Source organism: Sinocyclocheilus rhinocerous, unplaced genomic scaffold (assembly GCF_001515625.1).
Source record: "Sinocyclocheilus rhinocerous isolate Xijiao unplaced genomic scaffold, SAMN03320098_v1.1 scaffold1254, whole genome shotgun sequence".
NCBI lineage: Eukaryota > Metazoa > Chordata > Actinopteri > Cypriniformes > Cyprinidae > Sinocyclocheilus > Sinocyclocheilus rhinocerous.
In genome coordinates this window covers 307,307-326,313 of record NW_015643643.1, presented here as the reverse complement: position 1 = coordinate 326,313, position 19,007 = coordinate 307,307, and the positions used below count along the sequence as shown (strand labels likewise).

Sequence of the window (19,007 nt, the reverse complement as noted above, 5' to 3'; positions counted from 1 at the left end):
CTGGCATAAGGGCTTGGAAAGAAGCATCCCAGGTCATTTGATCTTACAATTATATGCAATACAACCTCTATGTGCCGGACATCTGATTGGCAGAACATTGCATCTAAATAGATGGGCAAATGTCAGTTACAACCAGAGTGCCACCTACTGGATTATACATTTCAACATCTGTAAGTATGACCGATCAAATACATTTCTATTAAGCAGCGTGTTTAAAAATGTTGCATAATAAGATTCCTCCTAATTAGCTGTTACAGAACAATGACTTAACCCCTGCACCATCACCACTATGTGATTTCTACCAATGAAAGGGGGAAAAAAAAGTGCTTGATAACCAAATAAAGTGTGCTAGAACATTTATTAAAGAATTATGAGAGGAAAGCTTATATTAAAGATATGAGAGGATTTACTTCAAAAAAGAACATATAAAACAGTTCTTAGAAGTCATTCGACACATTAGACATGTTATTACTTGCCACGTGGAATGCATAACTGTTCAGCATTACATCTTACTACATGGATGTCAGCCAGTACAGAAACAACCTCAGGGGTATCAGCAGTGATCAAAATAACGTGTTCGAACTCGTCACTATGTAGCGGTCATACTACGAGAACAATCACAGAAATATCAGTCTCAATATATTGATTGTCAAAGCGGTGAAGGTAAGCAGTGGATAAAGCCTGCTGCAGTGGTTAGGTTGTGCTAATAGTTGTGATTCCTGAGGCCGCTTCTGTGGTACACTCCTCTTCGATCTGTTGCAATGCATTCTGGTTACTTGGAGACGGAGGAACAGACTAAGAGAAAATGCATACAGTCTTTCAATTAGCAGTGTTGTTCTATTAAAACAAAAAGCAAAGGTTTTGAACTGAAAACTTTTCTATTTGTGAAAACAAAAGGTTATTTAATATTAGCTGAGCTGAAGATCATAATGATAAAGGAACTTGGAAATTGACATCAAATGTCATGTCAAAAAAAAAGATTTAGCTGAGATTATCTCTGAATAATACATTTAAAAAGAATTCTATTTAAAAACAGAACCATTTAAAACTACTAATAATATATTATAATATAATATTATAATATATTATATAATATTATAATATACTAATAATATATATTATATAAGAAAAAATGTTTCTTGAGCAGCAGGATCACGGAAATTCAGCTTTACAGAAATAAATTACATTTTACAAAATATTCAAATAGCAAACGGTTAATTTACTATTTAAAATATATAATATAATATTTCACTATTACTGGTTTTATAAATGCAGCCTTGATAAGCATAAGATCTTAATATGTAATATAATATAACAAAATTAGTGCTGTCAATCAGTTAAAAAAAAAACTAAATTGCATTTTTTTTTCTTAAATATTTTTATGCCGTTAAATTGGAAAATTATTCACCTGTGTTAACGCACTAATTTTGACAACACTAAATATAATATACTATAACAATATAATATAACACATAACACAATACATAACATAACATATAACAACACAAAACATAACATAACACAACATGTGTGAGGGCAAATGATCCTGTATCATTCAGATGCAGTAGTTTTTTACATACTAAATTTAGGCTGGTTTTAATCAGGACCCAGCACCATTAGCAGTGTAATTTCATTCAGCAATAAAGGCTAGTCTGCAGGCTCGTATTCTCAATAGATTTCAGAGTATGGTTATTCAAAGCAACCGCTGAATTGAATCTGGTTTTATAATGGCACGTTGGTTCTTGCTTACCTCTGACTCTGCTGTAGCAGGTGTTACAGAAGAGCTGTCCGTGTCTGACTCTGACCTGAGCTCCGGACTCAGCCCCTCTCCCAAGGTCAGTCCTGCAGCTGACACACTGCAAGATCAACAAGAAACAGTGAGTCTGGACACACATCAAGATGAGAGGATACAACCCTTTTTTCCACTCCAAAGCCTCCCAAAGCAAGCAAAATGATTCATTCATTAGAAATACTGTTTATTGGGTCAGCGTGGGCAGATCCACCACCATAGCTAGATTTGAAAAGGTGATTTCTTTAGTTAAGGCTGGTGAAGCAGTGATGTAACCTTCCTGTGCAGCAGTGAAGAAATAAGGAGCTACCGTAAACAAAACACAACCCCTGCAACCGGACACAAGAATCTAAAAGGGACAAGCTTCATTAGAAGGAAAGCAAATACTGTATTTTCCGAAAAATAAATTACACCTGACTACAAGTCATACCAGGACAAAAGTTGACTTCTCTCACTAGATAAATAACTGTAGTATTCTGAAATAATGTAATATTTATGTACATATATAATGGCACATAACTGCATTGTTCAGATGATTTAAAAAAAACAAAAAACTTAATATTCCGGAAAATACAGTATAGTTGTGTGATTGGAAAAGCCTGTGTGATCAGTGACTGGCAGGGTTCTGGTGATGCAACGGTACTGGTTATGCTGAGGTTAGCCAGAAGGTGTGTTCATTTTGCCAAGTTTATTGGCAATGAGGCAATCAGAAAACAGGCTGGACTTCAATTTGAACAAATTTCAATTTAACTTAGAATTAAAACAGAAGTTAAAGAGATATTTCACCCAAAAATGAAAATTCGGTCATTAATTACTCACCCTCATGTCGCTCCAAACCCGTAAGATCTTTGTTCATCTTCGGAACACAAATTAAGATATTTTTGATGAAATCCGAGAGCTTTCTGACCCTCCATAGACAGCAACGCAACTGACATGTTCAAGGCCCAGAAAGGTAGCAAGGACTTCGTTAAAATAGTCCATGTGACATCAGCGGTTCATCCTTAATGTTATGAAGCACGAGAATACTTTGTGCACGAAGAAAACAAAAATAATGACAGTATTCAACAATTTCCTCTCTTCTGTGTCAGTCTTAGACACGTGTACACAAGAGTACCACGACGCACACGTGTGCATTCCTCTGCTCGCAAACAAGTGTTCTACGTCAGACAGTGAGGGTGAGTAATTAATGACAGAATTTTCATTTTGGGTGAACTATCCCTTTAAAGCACTACTGGAATGATTCTGTTATATTCCCTTACACAATTTTTCCTTGGATTCAAAATTAGGACTTTAAATTAGGATCTACACCATTTCTAATTTGTTTTGCATGCTTGTAATCTGACTGCCTACACCAAAAAAAAAGAGAATTTATTGATATTAGGTGATTAATGATCTCATGCTGCCCTAAATGATGAAGGCTAAAAACCCAGGCAAGGTGCAACAGATCCATGGAGTGCCCGCTCACTCTCATTTTCAGGTGACCTCCGGTCTCACCTTGAAGCAACCAATGTGAAAGCAGAGCTCCAGGGAATCGATGACCATGGCAGCTCCCTTCCCCAGAGGCCGCTCACACCTTGAGCACATCCGCCTGCCACTGACCAGCCTACAGGCACCACATGCCAGTGTCAGAGTTCAATGTCAAATAGAAGACAGCATTGCTCTGCCCTTGCATTGATTCGACTACATTTAACATGGGGAGGCTGGCGGCAGAGTACTGAAAGATTCCGAATAGCATACTACCATACTATACTGCATGTACACTGTACACAGTAAGTTTCAGTATGCATGAAATACCCAAATTGACAAAACATGCACAATGAGAGCATGATGTGTGGAATACTGTATCCCACAATGCAATATGCTCCACTTGAGTTTTCAGTGTAAAAATTAGAATAGCAATTTTTCACATTTCTACCTTGACTGCATATTTAATAACACAGCCAAAAATGAACATTTTTAAACAAAATTAGATTCAGTTAACAATATGTATTTCCAAGATGATTTAGCAAGCAGTGCAGTGAGGTTTTGTGGCATAATACTAGTCGCAAGAAATACTGAATATTGCATACTCATTTGCTTATATATGTATATTTTTAACTGTATGCAGTATACAATACAATACACACTGCAGCATATACTGTTCAAACATTTGTGATCTGTAAGATTTTTTTTTAATGTTTTTGAAATAAGTCTCTTATGCTTACCAAGGCTGCATTTATTTGATCAAAATACAGTAAAACAGTAATATTGTGAAATATTATGGCAATTTGAAATAACAGTTTTCTTCTTCTTGAAAACATTAATAAAATTCAGGATTCTTTGAGTAGAAGGGGTTTTTTTTCTTTAAGAATGAACGTTTTTACTGTCACTTTTAATCAAGTTGTTGCATCCTTGCTGACTAAAAGTATTAATTTCTTGAAAAATAAAAAAATCATACTGAATGATCTCAACTTTGTGAACTGTAGAGTACACTACAGTATATACTGCAGTATGCAGTGCACTAGTATTCCATTCAGAACATAGTCACTGTTTTTTTTTAAATACCTGGGGTTAAAGGTCAGGTAGAGTGAAATCCTTCTTAAGAAAAAAAGGAAAGCTACACTCAAAATTGGCCTAAAAGTGTTTCAATGCCTTGAATTTATTCACTAAAGACAAAGCACAAATTCATTCTGAAATACCACACTTAAAAATGGGTCAGGACTAATCCACACCTGCCACGTTGTTGAGAGTTTGGACGGGACTTAGGGACCGATGGCTCAGGCATAGTTGTGATTGGTGGAGTGGGAGAGTTGGAGCTCTGCTTAAGACCAGTAGAGAAGATAGCTGAATCAGGGCCCAGGCTGCTGCGTCCACTCCTGTAAGTGCCAGGGTTTCCCAAAGCAGAATGGGGCCTGTTTGCGACACTTGAAGTGTAGGACTGCCTAGACCAGGAGGAGTTGGTTGAGTGGAGGTTGTCCAGAGATTCATATCTGTAATGCAGAGATTGAGATATTAAAGACTTAAAGATTAAAAATGATGTGGTTTCCTTTGTCAACCAGGACACATTACCATTCAAAAGTTTGGGGTCGGGAAGATTTTGTAATGTTTTAAAAAAGCTTCTAATGCTTACCAAACCTGCATTTATTTGATCAAAAATACAGTAAAAACAGCAATATTGTGAAATATTATGCATTTGAAATAGACGCTTTCTATTTGAATACATTATAAAATTGCATTTATTTCTGTGATGCAAAGCTGAATTTTCAGTAGCCATTATTCCATGTGTCACACTAGTCAATGGTAGTGTAGAGCTGACAAAGAAAATCTGTGCTCAACAATATAAGGAAAATGTTTATTCATCAGGACCTCCTGATTGATGTTCCCACAGTGACGGGCTCTTTGTTGATGCTAGCATTGCGCTGACGGATCCAACTGTTGTCAGTGAGGAGCTGCGTCTTCTTCCTCATCTCTTCCAGGATCTGCAGACGTTCCTTTTCTGCCTGTGACAGCTGTCCCTTCTTTTTACCGCTTCCTGCTGCCAATGAAGAGACAAGGCAGAGAAGACGAGAACTGTACCTGGTGTTCAACTATTCAGGAATTCAGATAAAAAGAACCAAAATATAAAGTAATCACACCTTTAGCATCTTGTTTGTGAAGGCCTTGAAGTGCAGGGGTAGATTTTGACTTTGTCCTATGCAGAATAAACACATGAATTGAATAAAACAGGAATTAACAAAAAAATGTATTAACTGTAAAGGTGTGGTGTGTCATTTTTTGCATCACAAACAACGACTCCCCAAATTCTTCTGGCAATGGGGACAGAACTGTATGTGATGAGAGCGATAAGGTAACATGAAATATCACTAAATGGAATTGAAATCTGAACCAGAATTAAGTTTTTCCTTCATATTAAAATGAGACAAAGGATTTTAATAATGGAGAAAAAATACACGTTTCCCCTTTACGAAACTGGAAAACTTTTAAATACAGGAAAAGTGCTGCTAAATGTATATCACATCATCTTCCTTATGCCACAAAAGCCATTCAAAGAAGCAAATGCAGCCCCAAAAGCAAACTGACCTGTCAGAAACTGTAAGCTTGGCAAACCCATAGGACTCCTCTGAGCTGAAGCAGGACAAAGCAGAAGCAGACAGATAGACATACAAGCAATAACCAAAGCAGCAGTAAGATGTACACATGCCACATAAACTACAAATGCCACATAAGTTTAAATAAATAAATACATGCATACAACTAATTAGTGCCGGTCGGTATACCGGTTCATACAGAATACCGGTGTTTATTTTTGTTATGATATGAATTTTTTATATACCGCAATACGGGTGTATGTCGCTTAATCAACGTTCGGAACGCGACACTGTTTGAAACGGGTCCCTTTTCACTGTTGCACTGTGGTGAGGGAACTGCTGTACGTGTTATTAAGCGTGAGTTCCAAAACTGAAGCTGTAGAACTAATAGAACGTGATGACACAGAAGAACTCATCCACAATATCCACATTGACCGCCACAAATATCCACCGCACCCTGCCATCAGCTCCCGCGTCTCACACACACGAGCGCGACTTTAGCACTTTTTATTTTTTCCATAGAATATTCATACTGACAAACCTAGCGACTTTTTTGGATAAACCTTAGCTATGGTTCAGTTGGAAGATTTCGCCAGTGCTGTCCCGCGAACGCGAGGTCTGACTTTCCCGGAGAAGTGTCACCTCTCTCGGCGTCTGTTCTGTGCAGTGAGCGGCAGAGAAGCAGCACATTCAGTTGGCCGCACCGCAGCCGACTCATCAATAAATGAGTACAAAACAGCGTTTCCAAGCACCTGTCGCTTACTGATTGTTTGGAATTATAAATATGAGCGTAGTTCGTCTGTTAATATCACATGCACTTTTTTGTTTGTTGTTTTTTTTAGTTTGTTACTCAGACGCAGGCAGTGCGCTGCATGAGACAAAAAAGTAATATAGCCAAAACAAATTCATAGCTGCTCTTTAGTGTAGATGCATGTTGATTTTATCAGAAGATGCCGCGATTATAAATGAGAGTGACTCCTGGTTAACATGTATTAATGGGTCATGTTTAGTCACTATTTAGTGTGGTATTTTTTGACAATATTCACTCACCATGACAGTAAAATAGGGCATTCTAAGTCAATATACTGCAGTTAGAAAGAAAATATGGTTAACACCCGGTCAATGCATGAAAAAAAAATACCGTCATGTACCGTGAAACCGGTATAATTTTGAAAAATACCGCCCAGCACTAGTTCAAAGGTTTGGGGGCAGTAACTTTTATCAAAGAAAACTTAACTTTTATTCAGTAAAAGTAATTTATAATTAAAATTATATTATTACAAATAATTTCTATTTCAAATAAATGTTGTTCTTTTGAACCTGAAAAAAAATGCATCACAGTTTCCTCAAAAAATAATAAGAGACTTAAAAAACATTTAAAAATCTTACCAACCCCAAACTTTTGAATGGTAGTGTACCAACAGAAGGAAAATGAAAGATATAAGAAGCACTGATAAAAACTTTACAAACAAAACTGAAAATCTATATTTGTTGTTCCAACAATGTAGACAGTGAAAGCATAGACAAGGCTCAATATCGGTATCAGACTTTTCCAGGGACATGCACTTTGTACAAGTAACACTGTTTGTTAAAGCATAAGTCACAAAAAATCTAAATAAATAAATAAATAATAATAATAACAACAATGTATCTTGTGCACAAATATCTTTCAGGCATGACAAATTGTATTTTGAATCCTGTGCAATCATGATAGTAAAATAGGGCATTCTAAGTCAATATACTGCAGTTAGAAAGAAAATATGGTTAACACCCGGTCAATGCATGAAAAAAAAATACCGTCATGTACCGTGAAACCGGTATAATTTTGAAAAATACCGTGATATAAATTTTTGGTCATACCGCCCAGCACTACAACTAATACAGTTAATTTTGTTAGGGTAAAAATATGGTGCTCATGGCGATGCTGAAAAACAGCTAGATTCAACACATCAACTAAAAAAGTCTGTCTGCATGTTTATGTAGACCAACAATTAAAAGAAATGTGTTCCCAAAATCTTCCTCAGACAGGTTGACAAACTGGATTCTTGTGGATTGGATAGGTGCTGGTGATATTATGATCAGTTATATTGGAATAAAACAACGAGATCTGTTGAATATGATATATATTGAGTCTTTTGTCAGCTACAATTATGCAATGTCTTCAGTGAATTTATTTACTGAAATTATCAAATCATCTTCATTTGTGTGCTTGTATTTTAAAATATGCAATTACATTTTTTTTTTTATTGAATGACAGCTCTAATATTTACAGAAATGCTAAATCCTAATGTTTTCTTGGCATTAACAGCTACAACTTCTCTTCCAACTTGTGTTTGGCATATTTCTTACCACTGACTCTTTGTGGTTGAATCACACTCCACTTCTGCCTTTAGTGACTGCTGTGCTGCTGCTGTTTGCACAGAGCTCTGTCTGTTCTGTGTTGCTTCCACCTTCTCTGCATTCTGCTTGGATGCCACTGAAGTGGTAGCAATGGATTGGTTGAAGAAGGGCGATGGAATATAAGTAGCATTTCCATTTGACAGCACATCAGTGCATTTCTGCTCCTAATATCGGCAGGAGGTATATAATAACATTGTTATTGTTCTTATTTACCAGTCATCATGCTGTAGAGTCTAAAGGCAATGGAACCACTGTATACAACTTTAATTTACATGCCGTGTTAGAGTGGAAATGAGAGAAATTATAAAATGATGAAGCAAGAGAGATTAATGCTATGGCAATCTTCTGACCTCAGTACCACTGTGCTCCTCTCCATAGACCTCCTGCTGAGCTCTCCTCCACTCCTCCTCCAACTTCTCCTGATCACGTCGATACTTCTCCTGAAACCAATGCAGACAAAAGTCCACTAGCAAACATTTATTGATTTTTTTAAAATGAGCTTATTACATTGAAAAGCTCAGATGCAAGTGCTGTTTAAATACACTTTAGAATGCATTTCAGTTGGACACCTCCATACAGTTGGTTGATAGAAAAGTATGCAGTATTTCTATATTGGCATAATTATATATAATATATTAACTACAATAAACAAATTACTATACTAACTGTACTGAAACTAAAACATACAAATCAAGAATCAAAAAGAACATTTATGTGATTTGGTGTTTGGTGATACCTGCAGGAGGCGCTCTTGTTCCATCTGCCATTTCTCCTGCCGCCGCCTCTCCTCCTCATGATCCCATGACCAGCGAGAGGAGGTGGTACTGATGGAGGGAACCTGCAGCTGATACCCCAGAAAAATAAACAACAGAAAATAAGGATAAAGGAACCAAAAGGTAAACTATCAGCACACTGATAAATCAGAATTTAAGATAAAGACCTAGAATAAAGACTAAATGTGAACGACAGATGCGACTCACATCAGAGATGGCAGATTCCGAGCCACCTAGTAAAAGAGGAGGGGACAAAGATGATCCATTTAAACAGCATAATAAAGCACACAAATAGCCATGAGTTTTCCATGCCTTTAACCTGCTGGTTCATGCTGCTCAGTGGATTCTGACACACACCCCCTTGCTCATATGACAAAACCGTAACCAAAGCCACCATGGTCAAGAGAGCACACAACAAATTAACACTCATATGCTGGTATGCAGGCTTTAAACAACACGCAAGACAGAGACAAACATGATGAGAGTGCAAAAAACGCCTCAGAGGAGTAGAGCACGTCATAGAATTAAAAGCACTTAAATCGCAGAGGAATCAAATCACGGCACCAAATTATAAGAGACTAGCTAACTCAAAATTGTCTTTGTAAACAACTCTGCAAAGATATATGACAGGAATCACAACAGATACAGAAAAAAGACAGAAAGAGAAAGAGCGACAAACAGCAGTCCTCACACACAGTCAATTACAGTGTATCACAGCACACATCTTTATTTACCACAGAGATAGACCCAGGAGCTAACCGTGACACCTGAAGGACAGAGCATTAGCTTTAAGAGCAATACAATGGAAAGCAACAGAAACCCACTGAGCAATTTCAGATCTTACTGCTCAGTCCTAGAGCTTGACTTTAAAAAAAGCTTTTTGTACATACAGTAGTGAGAAAAGAGCATGTCAAATGTTAACTTAAATGGGTGACAGATTTAATGTGTGTACTAAATGCTTTAGTTAGTCAGGCCCTTAGAACGCAGAATAAGCAAACCCATCTGTTTTTGAGCGAAATCAGATATTAATATTCAACAGAACAGACCGCACCAATACACCCCATTAAGAGTGTGCTTAATACAAATCAGTCACAGTATAATTAAATGAATAAGCTGCAGAGATCGATTAGCCGCGTAGCATTAAACGGCTACAGCCTGAGTGAATGCAGTTACCTTTTTGCATGAAATACTCTAACTTTCTTCTATGATTTTTCAAAACTATGTTCTCATAGTCTATAACACAAGTGGGGAGAGAACAGTGGAAAGAGACTGTCATTTTCCACATATTTGAGTGTCTTTTTTAAAGAACATGAAAATTCTTCAGTTTAACCCTGAACAAGGACAAAGTTGACTGCTGAAGGGGTCTTGAGAACCCACCTTTGTTTCTTAGAGGAACTGGATTGTCCTGGATACGTCCATTCACCATTTTAGGTAGAACTCCCTGAAAACATGTAAAATCTAATTAGACAAATAAACACTGATTTTATTAATTACTTAAAATAGAATGTACACTACCAAATTATTGGGGTTGCTTTTTATATATATAGTCATATATATATAAGTCATAAATAAATACAATCAAATTTGTTATTGCAGTTTTAAATAATTTGAATATATTTTAAAATACAATTTATTGCTGATACAAAGCTGAATTTTCAGCAGCCATTACTCCAGTCTTCAGCGAGGTTGATCCATCAGAAATCATTCCAATATGTTAATTTCATACTCGAAAAACATTATCATCGATGTTGTAGACGGTTGTTCTGCTTACTATTGTTGTGGAAACAGCGATACATTTTTTTCCAGAAATCTCTCATGAATAGAAAGTTCAAAAGAACAGCATTTATTGGAAATAGAAATCTTTTGTAACATTATAAAAAGTCCTTATTGTTACTTTTAATCAATTTATTGCATCCTTGCTGAATATAAGCATTAATTTCCATCAAATGAATTATTATTGATCCTGTTGAACGATAGTGTACCCCCCCCCTTAAGCATTCAATGTACCACTAAGCAGATGAATTACCAACTTGGAGATAAGTATTAAAAATGACAACATTTAAACAACAACAGCTAAACTGATTGATTTCCCACAGTCCACCACATTCATTATACTCCTGTCCTGACTCACATTAGCAGGCTGTCCGTTGACTTGTGTCTTCACCATGGTCTCCACTGGAGAGGTTGTGTTAATCGAGACATACTGCTCGGGCCGCCCTATAAGTGTTGAATTGGCACTGGTCAAATTGATGGTCTTATGGCTCTTGTACGGTAGGAAAGGTTGGTCACTGCCCCAGTCTGTCCAGTACCCAAAACATACATCAGAAATGCCAAGTCACACGTTAGTGAACTTGCGATTTAGCGTTGTTGTGATTTGTGAAAGTGGGATTTTAAGTGGGTAAAAATATTTTGTCATATATGGGTCCATTAATGAAATCAAAGTGTGCTCATAATTATTCCCTTTGATGAAATTGAAGCAAATATTATTGATCCAGTGGTAAAGGGAAAAAAAATGACGCACAGTGAACCCGCAGACTATTCAGACCTGACAGTGAGACTGACTGACTGACAGACAGACATACAGACCACCTTCCCACAGTGACAGAAAGCAACAGATAAAGCATCTGAATCTGGAATGGCACCTTGACTTTCTGGGCTCATAAAAATCAGAAGCAGAAGGAACCATGCCAGAAATATATTTTAAGTGCTTCTTAAATCAGACTTTTTATATTACTATTTGATTGTGAGTGTGACAATGTTAAAAACATTCATTTGTTGTTAACGCTAAATCATTTCAAAATAAAATTGTAAAAAATAATGACATTTTAAATTATGCTGTTTAAATAGATGAACTTTGCTCAGCCTCACACCATCCAAGATGCAGATGCGTTTGTTTCTTCATGGGAACAGATTTGGAGAAATTTAGCATTACATGTCTTGCACACCAATGGATCCTCAGCCGTGAATGGGTGCCGTCAGAATGAGAGTCCAAACAGCTCATAAAACCATCACAATAATCCAAAAGTAATATAATTAATCCACAACCTGTCTGTTTGTATGAAATAAATCTATAATTAAGATGTATTTAACTTCAAACCATAGCTTCCGGCTAAAATATGAGTCCTCCATCCATAATATTGCTTTCTCCAGTGCAAAAGTCATCTTGTCTGAATCAGGAGAGAAATATGCACAGACCAAGCACTGCGTTTACACTGGTGGAAGCATTATTAATGGATAGAGGACTTGTCTTTTAGCAATGGATCAATGGATCAATGGCAATGGTTTGAAGTAAAAAACGCCTTAATGGTCTGTTTTTTTTTACAAATGCACAGCTTTTCGGATAATTTTTTTTTAACAGCTGTTTGGACTCTCATTCTGACGGCACCCATTCACTGCAGAGGATCTGTTGGCGGGCAAGTGATGTAATGTGAATTTCTTCAGATCTGTTCCGACTCAACTACATTTTGATGACCCAAGAGTGAGTAAAGTTAAAGCAAATTGTCAGTTTTGGGTGGAGTATTCCTTTAACAGTGCTACATTCTCACAGACAGGTTCCACATCCTCACCGTTCTGGCCGTGTCGTCGGATGTCCATCAGTAAAGTGCCCTTTTGCTGTGCTGTGTTCATACTGCCCTTAAACTGCTCATAATTCATTTCAGCCACCCTGCATCCACCCAGTGCCACAATCTCATCACCCATCAGTAGACCACACAACTCTGCTGGGCTGCCTGTGTGATGCAGAGTAAGAAGATGAAGCAGGACAAGGCTGTGCCTTCAAGTCAAACTGTGAGAGTACATAATCAGGTTTACTTCTAGATCTGGAACAACAGGACATTTTAGATTTGTATTGAATACAAATCTTGTTCTCATGGGTTTGCATTCATTGGCATGTTGAAGTGTAAACAAGATGGTCAAAAAGTGTACAGTATATCTGTACAGTGGTGGCCAAAATTATTATCTCATCATCATCATCCAGTCTGTCTGGAATGACATGAAGAAACAAGAGACAGACTCAATCCAGAAGAACGGTCTCCAAGATGCTACCTGAAAAACTATGCACAAGTGCACCTAGGGCAAAAGCTGCTTTAAATGCAAAGGATGGTCACTTAATTTAGTTATAAATAGTTAAAAGTTAATTGATAAAGAAAATCTATTTATGACGTTATTTCTGACAGCATCCTCATTTTACAGCATTTTTACACAAGTGCCGAAACAAACAAAAATCTCACTGGATTATTACAAATAATGGCAAAATGAATGTTTGGACATGTAAACTGATATTTCCTACTGACACACTACAGCAAAAGATAGAAATCTGACTTAAAAACATTTTTTAGCTGGTGAAAATACTAATGTAAAATTCCATAATATATTTAATTGTATACAGTCTTATGTGCATTTCTAATCGTATTATTATCATGCTACAGCTCACCATATTCCTTTACTGAATGACCTCACCTGTTCCCTAGTATTTGTATATGAAATATGTGTGCCCACAAAGTATTTAACTAGTTAAACAAACTGCCCTTTGGGGATTAATAAAATCAACAAGCTTTTATACCAATAGGTGGTAACCTAATCAAACAATTGGTTTTAGAACAGAATTAGGGCTGCCAGTTAGGGTGTTATTTGTAATATTTACATCTTTACTATTTTTTTCTAAATTTATTTTACATTAATAATAAATAATTACATTTATTCTATCACCGCACATGCAAGTTCATAAAGAAAGTGTAGGGAAATATATTTCATTATTTCATATATGGATTCAATTATTTTTGTGCACGTGAGACAAGAGCACTGTTGCGGAAATCTACCTTAGCCAGATGTCTTGAATGTATTCAATAATGGTACACATACATTTTACCAAATTTAATTACCAATATTCTTGCTTTTTTTTGTGTGCATTCAGGTTCTCCTTCTGTAAAAAGATCAAAATACATTAACTTCAAAAACTTAATCATAATATATTACCTGACTGACAGCCCTAAATAGAACTGAAAACAACAGAACATTCATCATTGATGAGGCTCTACATGTAGGTTAGTGTGTTTAGTGGAATTCTATGGAGTCAAAATAATGCCACATATATATGCAAAATAATAAGATAAAAAAAAATTATTGTAGGCCTATTTTATTTTATGTACTTTATTTAACATCTATTCATAATAAACTTTATTCGAATGTTGTCTACATCGCGTGCAACACAGTCCCGTAGCCTAGGACTATGGTTAACACTTAAACCACCAGAGGTCGCTGTATACCTAAAAGCGCCAGCGGGTTAAATATAGCCAATAATTATATATTACAAATTATTCCGAATTTTGAATGCATTTTAAGAATACTTTTCGTCAAAACAGTGCCAGAAAGCGAGACGCGCAGAAACGTGAAGCGCAAAGGGAAAACGGTATCGCAAGCTCAAACTTGACTGAAACGCAAAATAAAAGCAGCGTTGCAAATAAATTAGTAGATATGGCCATGGAAAATATGTATTGCAAAATCATTGCTTTTGTGCTGTTTCATTTATATTTTGCAATTCTTTATTTTTGTTTGCAAAAACACATTTATTTTTTCTCAATACTTTTATTTTCTTTTGCAAAACTTTATTTTATTTTGCAAAACTTTATTATTTTGCATATATATGTGGCATTATTTTGACTCCATAGAATTCTGGGGAAAGAGATCAACCTGAGCCTTCTACACCTCAGCCTGTCTCATAACAGCACACGATACGGCTGATTAAAAGGATCCCAAGTGTCAGAACCAAACGCTCTCAGTCTCTTCTGTACAATGAAACAGATGAAAGCTAATATAACATAGATGGTCTTTACGTTATATTTCCTGCATGCATGGCTGCCCTGACCTGCTTTTTTAAGCGCACCGGTCACAGTTGAATGCTCAAGCTCCTCTCATTCATGAGGACACATCCTAAACTCAGGACCAGACTCCCTACAGGACTTCTTCAGTTTAACCAATCAGACTAATGCACAGTAAGAAACGCCTTCACTGTTCTCTATAAATCATTCATCTCAATCTCACTCCAGAATCCTGAAAATGACACAGTGTGGCTGAACAGAAGCGCACATGGGAATTAAAGTGCAAAAAAAACACTCCTTGCGTTATCAAAAATTAAAGAAACGAATAAATATGCCAAAAAAAAAAAAAAACACCATTCATCATGAATTCCCAAAGCAGCAAATTGAGAAAACTTTTAGGCTATTAAGCTTTTTTTATTTTTACTCAAAGAAACGCTAAATACACAGATCTCATCTCCACATCTTCATTCATCCATAAACGCACACCACCCTATTTCTCTAAACAGAGATTCGGTATGGTTGAAACAACCATATTTATAACCATATATTATATTTCAACCTCTATTAATAATAGCTAAACGGTTTGCTTGGAACCATTTTAAATTATAAGTCTTACCTGGTTGAACAGATTTCACACAAGCACCAGTTGAGTCCCAGTGAGCCTTGAATCCAAAGTCTCTCCCACTGTTTGGCTTCTGATTCAAACAGACTCGCATTTCACTTTGACCCACCTGAGAGAGAGAGAGAGAGAGAGAGAGAGAGAGAGATACACAGGTAGAGAATGTGACACCTGAGGATCCCATGACACCATCTTCAAGAAATCTGCTCCAGTCAGTAGAACACAAACAAAACTAAAACAATTTTCTATGAGAACTCATTTTAACATTAAGTAATTGTATACATGTATATTTACAGCGCATACTGTATTATTATTTCATAAGAATATAGAACGGTTTTCATCCACTGAGTGTTCTAGGTAGGTTAAGGATACCCTGGACGTCATGATTTAATTTACTCGATTCAGATTGTCAAGCAGCCTACCTTAATATCCCTGATTTCAGAGACAGCAGGAAGAGTTGTTTGTATATTGGAGGCGGCCATAGTCACTTTAGTGACAAACGAGTTAATTGGAGGCGCTGACAACCTTCCATCTCTTCTCTCTTCTTCTTCCTTCTTGATTGGATGAGTGCTTGAACGAAAGTGGCCCGTGTCAGCAGAGGCTGTGACCTTTCCTTGACCACTAAGGAAAGAGGGGATGATTGAATGGTCTCTGTTCCCACTGATCAGGCTTTTATGAGAGTCGTCCATCTGCAGAAACCCAAGATAAAAACAAATAAAGTGGTTACTTCCCTCTACAACCACTTCAGCACTGGCAGTGCCAAATTCTGTTTGATATTGAGACTCAGCAGACTGCATTATAAAAGACATTTATGAAGAAAGAGCATTAAAATGAAATTAGGACTATGTATTTAAGAGCACTGGAAAAAAAAAATTGAATATGTCTCAATGGAATATGACCCTATTTATTTTATTTTGCATTTTATGTTATATTTTATATTATTAGATTCCAGGTCTTCATATAAATGACTGATACAGAGAATACATTATTGCTTTTGTTCGAGATACGGTGACCAAAGACTGCGTGTGACCATGCACGGTTGAAAAGCTCGTCATGGAAAAGAGCACACACACAACAAAGTCACAGCTTGGGTTTCACGAAGCACCCAGAGTGCAGAGCAGTAGTAGTGGCTTTATCCATTATTAATAAGCCAGCCGCTAGATGATCAGGTGATGAGGAGTAACACTAAACTTCACACACACGGAACACTGAACAAACTACCACTCTTCCTCATCGCCCACTCCTTTATCAGGTGTGTTTATCAACCATTTAGCTACTATTTAGAAACTAACAGTTACTGTAAGGTAAGACTCTGGGCTTAAAAGTATACTGTAAGTACTACTGGAAGTAAATGATGGGTAATATTGTCATTATATATACAGTGATTACTGATGATCTAAAATGAAGTCATATCATGAATATTACAATAATTTTATTGCACCTTTTTAACTGACCATTACATTTCCATAAGAGCATTACACTAGTACTGCAATCTTTTCCTGTCTCATGACTGGTGAATATGGGAGCGATAAGACGAAGATGTTAAATGTCTCTAATCTGCACTTCAATCAAAAAAAAAAATGATAGACTGGATTCATTTCCTTGATTTAGCTTAAACTGATTCAATAATTTGAAACTGTCTGAGTCAAAATAAGACAAATAGCTAGTATAATGGCTATTTGGGTGATATGTCTTCTAACTGAATATATGTAAGCCATTTCAAAGCAAATATATAAATATATTAAGAATTAATATCACTAAAAAATTAAATTTTAGAATTTCTTTAGCTCTACTAATGACCACCGCATACTTTCCAGGTATCACTACGCACTTTCACTTTGGCTCGTTTCGGTCTAGATGCATACTGTCCCAACACTAACCAATCAGACCTCAAGGTACCATGCAAGATGGTCCCATAACCAATCAGAAAATACACTTTTAAATTGTGTGATTATTTTCATGATTGATCATTGATGTTACTTTTAAGTACTCAGGTAATTGCGCCCATCCTTACACAAACTAACCTTCTATATAAGTTCAAATGTCAAACCTTTTAGGCATGAAATAAGCAGTTTTATTAATATGAATTCATGGTCCTGATGGAGTGGAATATTCAGGGTACAAAGAAAAAGAAAACTACACTACACAGAGAAAGTACCGCAGTTGCTGCATTATGAATCAAACAATGAGATACTAAACACAATGTGAAATGGACACCGATAGCAAAAATCAGAATTAAAAGCCTCTACTCCAATCCAGACTCACATGACATTTTAATCTTATTTCTTTTATGAATCAAATAATGTCATCTTTATTGTGCAAGGCTAATAATGGGCACTTACTGAATATACTCTGGGCAGTGAAGACACTTTGGAGGGTTTGGCTCCAAATGGACGTGGGGTGACGCCCGTGGAGAGGCGAGAGGAACCTTCTGACCTTCTGAAACCTCTGGGTAGAGTGGCAGATACGCGTGCTCCCCCTGCATAAAAGCTCTCCAGGAGGCTTGCACGGCAGCTGAAGTCTGGACCCTGCTGCTCATACGGTTCTGGATCCATGGTAGCCAGGCTGGTCAGTGAACTCTGTTCAGAGACAACAGCTGATGGAGGGCTGAAGAATTCACCAGCTGAGTCAGTCGTATCTGCGTCAGTGCCTCTGGTCAGAGCAGATGTCCCGTTCGTGAGGGGTAAAGTTGAAGTGGTGGACCACCCAGTACTGCTGACACTGGAGCCCGCATCACTCATGGGTCCAGGCATGTTGGAGCTGGAAGAGAGTGAACCGGCAACTGGAGTGAATGGCTGATCTGATCCCAGGGCAGGAGTTTAAGGATGGGGCAGGACTCTACTGGAAAGCACATGGCTGTTAGTGGTTACCTGTGCACTAAAGGGTGGGAAGGGGAGCGGGGGGTGGAGAGGGCTTGGAGGACAGGTGTAACTATCAAATGTCTCCATTATCCACAAGTGAACACCAAGTGGTAACACTTTAGAATAACATTCAAATTGTTAACATCAGTCAATGCACTAAGAGGGATGTTGATTTACAAATATAGCTAACTTTTCTTCATTGATAAATTCAGTAGTTTGGTACACATTAGGAAATAAATAGGAATAGGAAATGTTTTTGTGAAGTCATTTGAAATGCTAGAACTGTAGTGTAGTTTCATGATGTGAAAAGTGAAAATTAAACACTGTTGTTTACCAACTGAGACAAGGCTATCCGTACCTGCTGGCCTGATGCCAGAAGACAGATATCAATGTAATATAACAATCATACTGATCCATGTCAATAGATGGCAGTGCAGCATCTAATACCACTGTGGTATTGTTACTTGAAGTACACAGAGAACAGTGATTCTAATGCTAGAGAACTACTTAACTCTTTCCCTGCTATTGACAGAATTTTTCGTATTTCTGTATTTTCACTATTACACGGTAGGGGGTGCCATTACACATCTTCTCAAAGGGTCCTAAATCCCTGGATCGAAATGCAGTGAAGAAAAAGCAGAAACAAGCGATCGCGCAAGAAAGCAGATGTATATGTTAAAAA

General features: G+C 37.0%; 1 protein-coding gene across 8 annotated transcripts in view; it reads right to left on the bottom strand.

The window, feature by feature from the left end:
* Window positions 1-441: 441 nt before the first annotated feature.
* lmo7b (LIM domain 7b) overlaps window positions 442-19,007 on the bottom strand; it is a 48,926-nt gene continuing 30,360 nt past the window's right edge. For 2 of the 8 annotated variants that reach the window (XM_016575198.1, XM_016575193.1), the window contains exons 12-28: window positions 17,807-18,224; window positions 15,887-16,153; window positions 15,462-15,576; window positions 12,596-12,757; window positions 11,161-11,327; window positions 10,407-10,470; window positions 9,237-9,262; window positions 8,993-9,100; window positions 8,607-8,696; window positions 8,206-8,420; window positions 5,849-5,893; window positions 5,404-5,459; window positions 5,135-5,303; window positions 4,501-4,758; window positions 4,334-4,366; window positions 1,751-1,856; window positions 442-795 (exon numbers count right to left, since the gene is read on the bottom strand). In XM_016575198.1, coding sequence (XP_016430684.1) covers window positions 694-795; window positions 1,751-1,856; window positions 4,334-4,366; window positions 4,501-4,758; window positions 5,135-5,303; window positions 5,404-5,459; window positions 5,849-5,893; window positions 8,206-8,420; window positions 8,607-8,696; window positions 8,993-9,100; window positions 9,237-9,262; window positions 10,407-10,470; window positions 11,161-11,327; window positions 12,596-12,757; window positions 15,462-15,576; window positions 15,887-16,153; window positions 17,807-18,224 — 2,401 coding nt within the window. In that variant the 3' untranslated portion in view covers window positions 442-693. Of the gene's footprint in view, window positions 796-1,750; window positions 1,857-3,283; window positions 3,393-4,333; window positions 4,367-4,500; window positions 4,759-5,134; window positions 5,304-5,403; window positions 5,460-5,848; window positions 5,894-8,205; window positions 8,421-8,606; window positions 8,697-8,992; window positions 9,101-9,236; window positions 9,263-10,406; window positions 10,471-11,160; window positions 11,328-12,595; window positions 12,758-15,461; window positions 15,577-15,886; window positions 16,154-17,806; window positions 18,225-19,007 lie in introns of all 8 variants that reach the window. The other 6 variants (XM_016575201.1, XM_016575194.1, XM_016575199.1 and 3 more) reach the window with 5 other exon arrangements.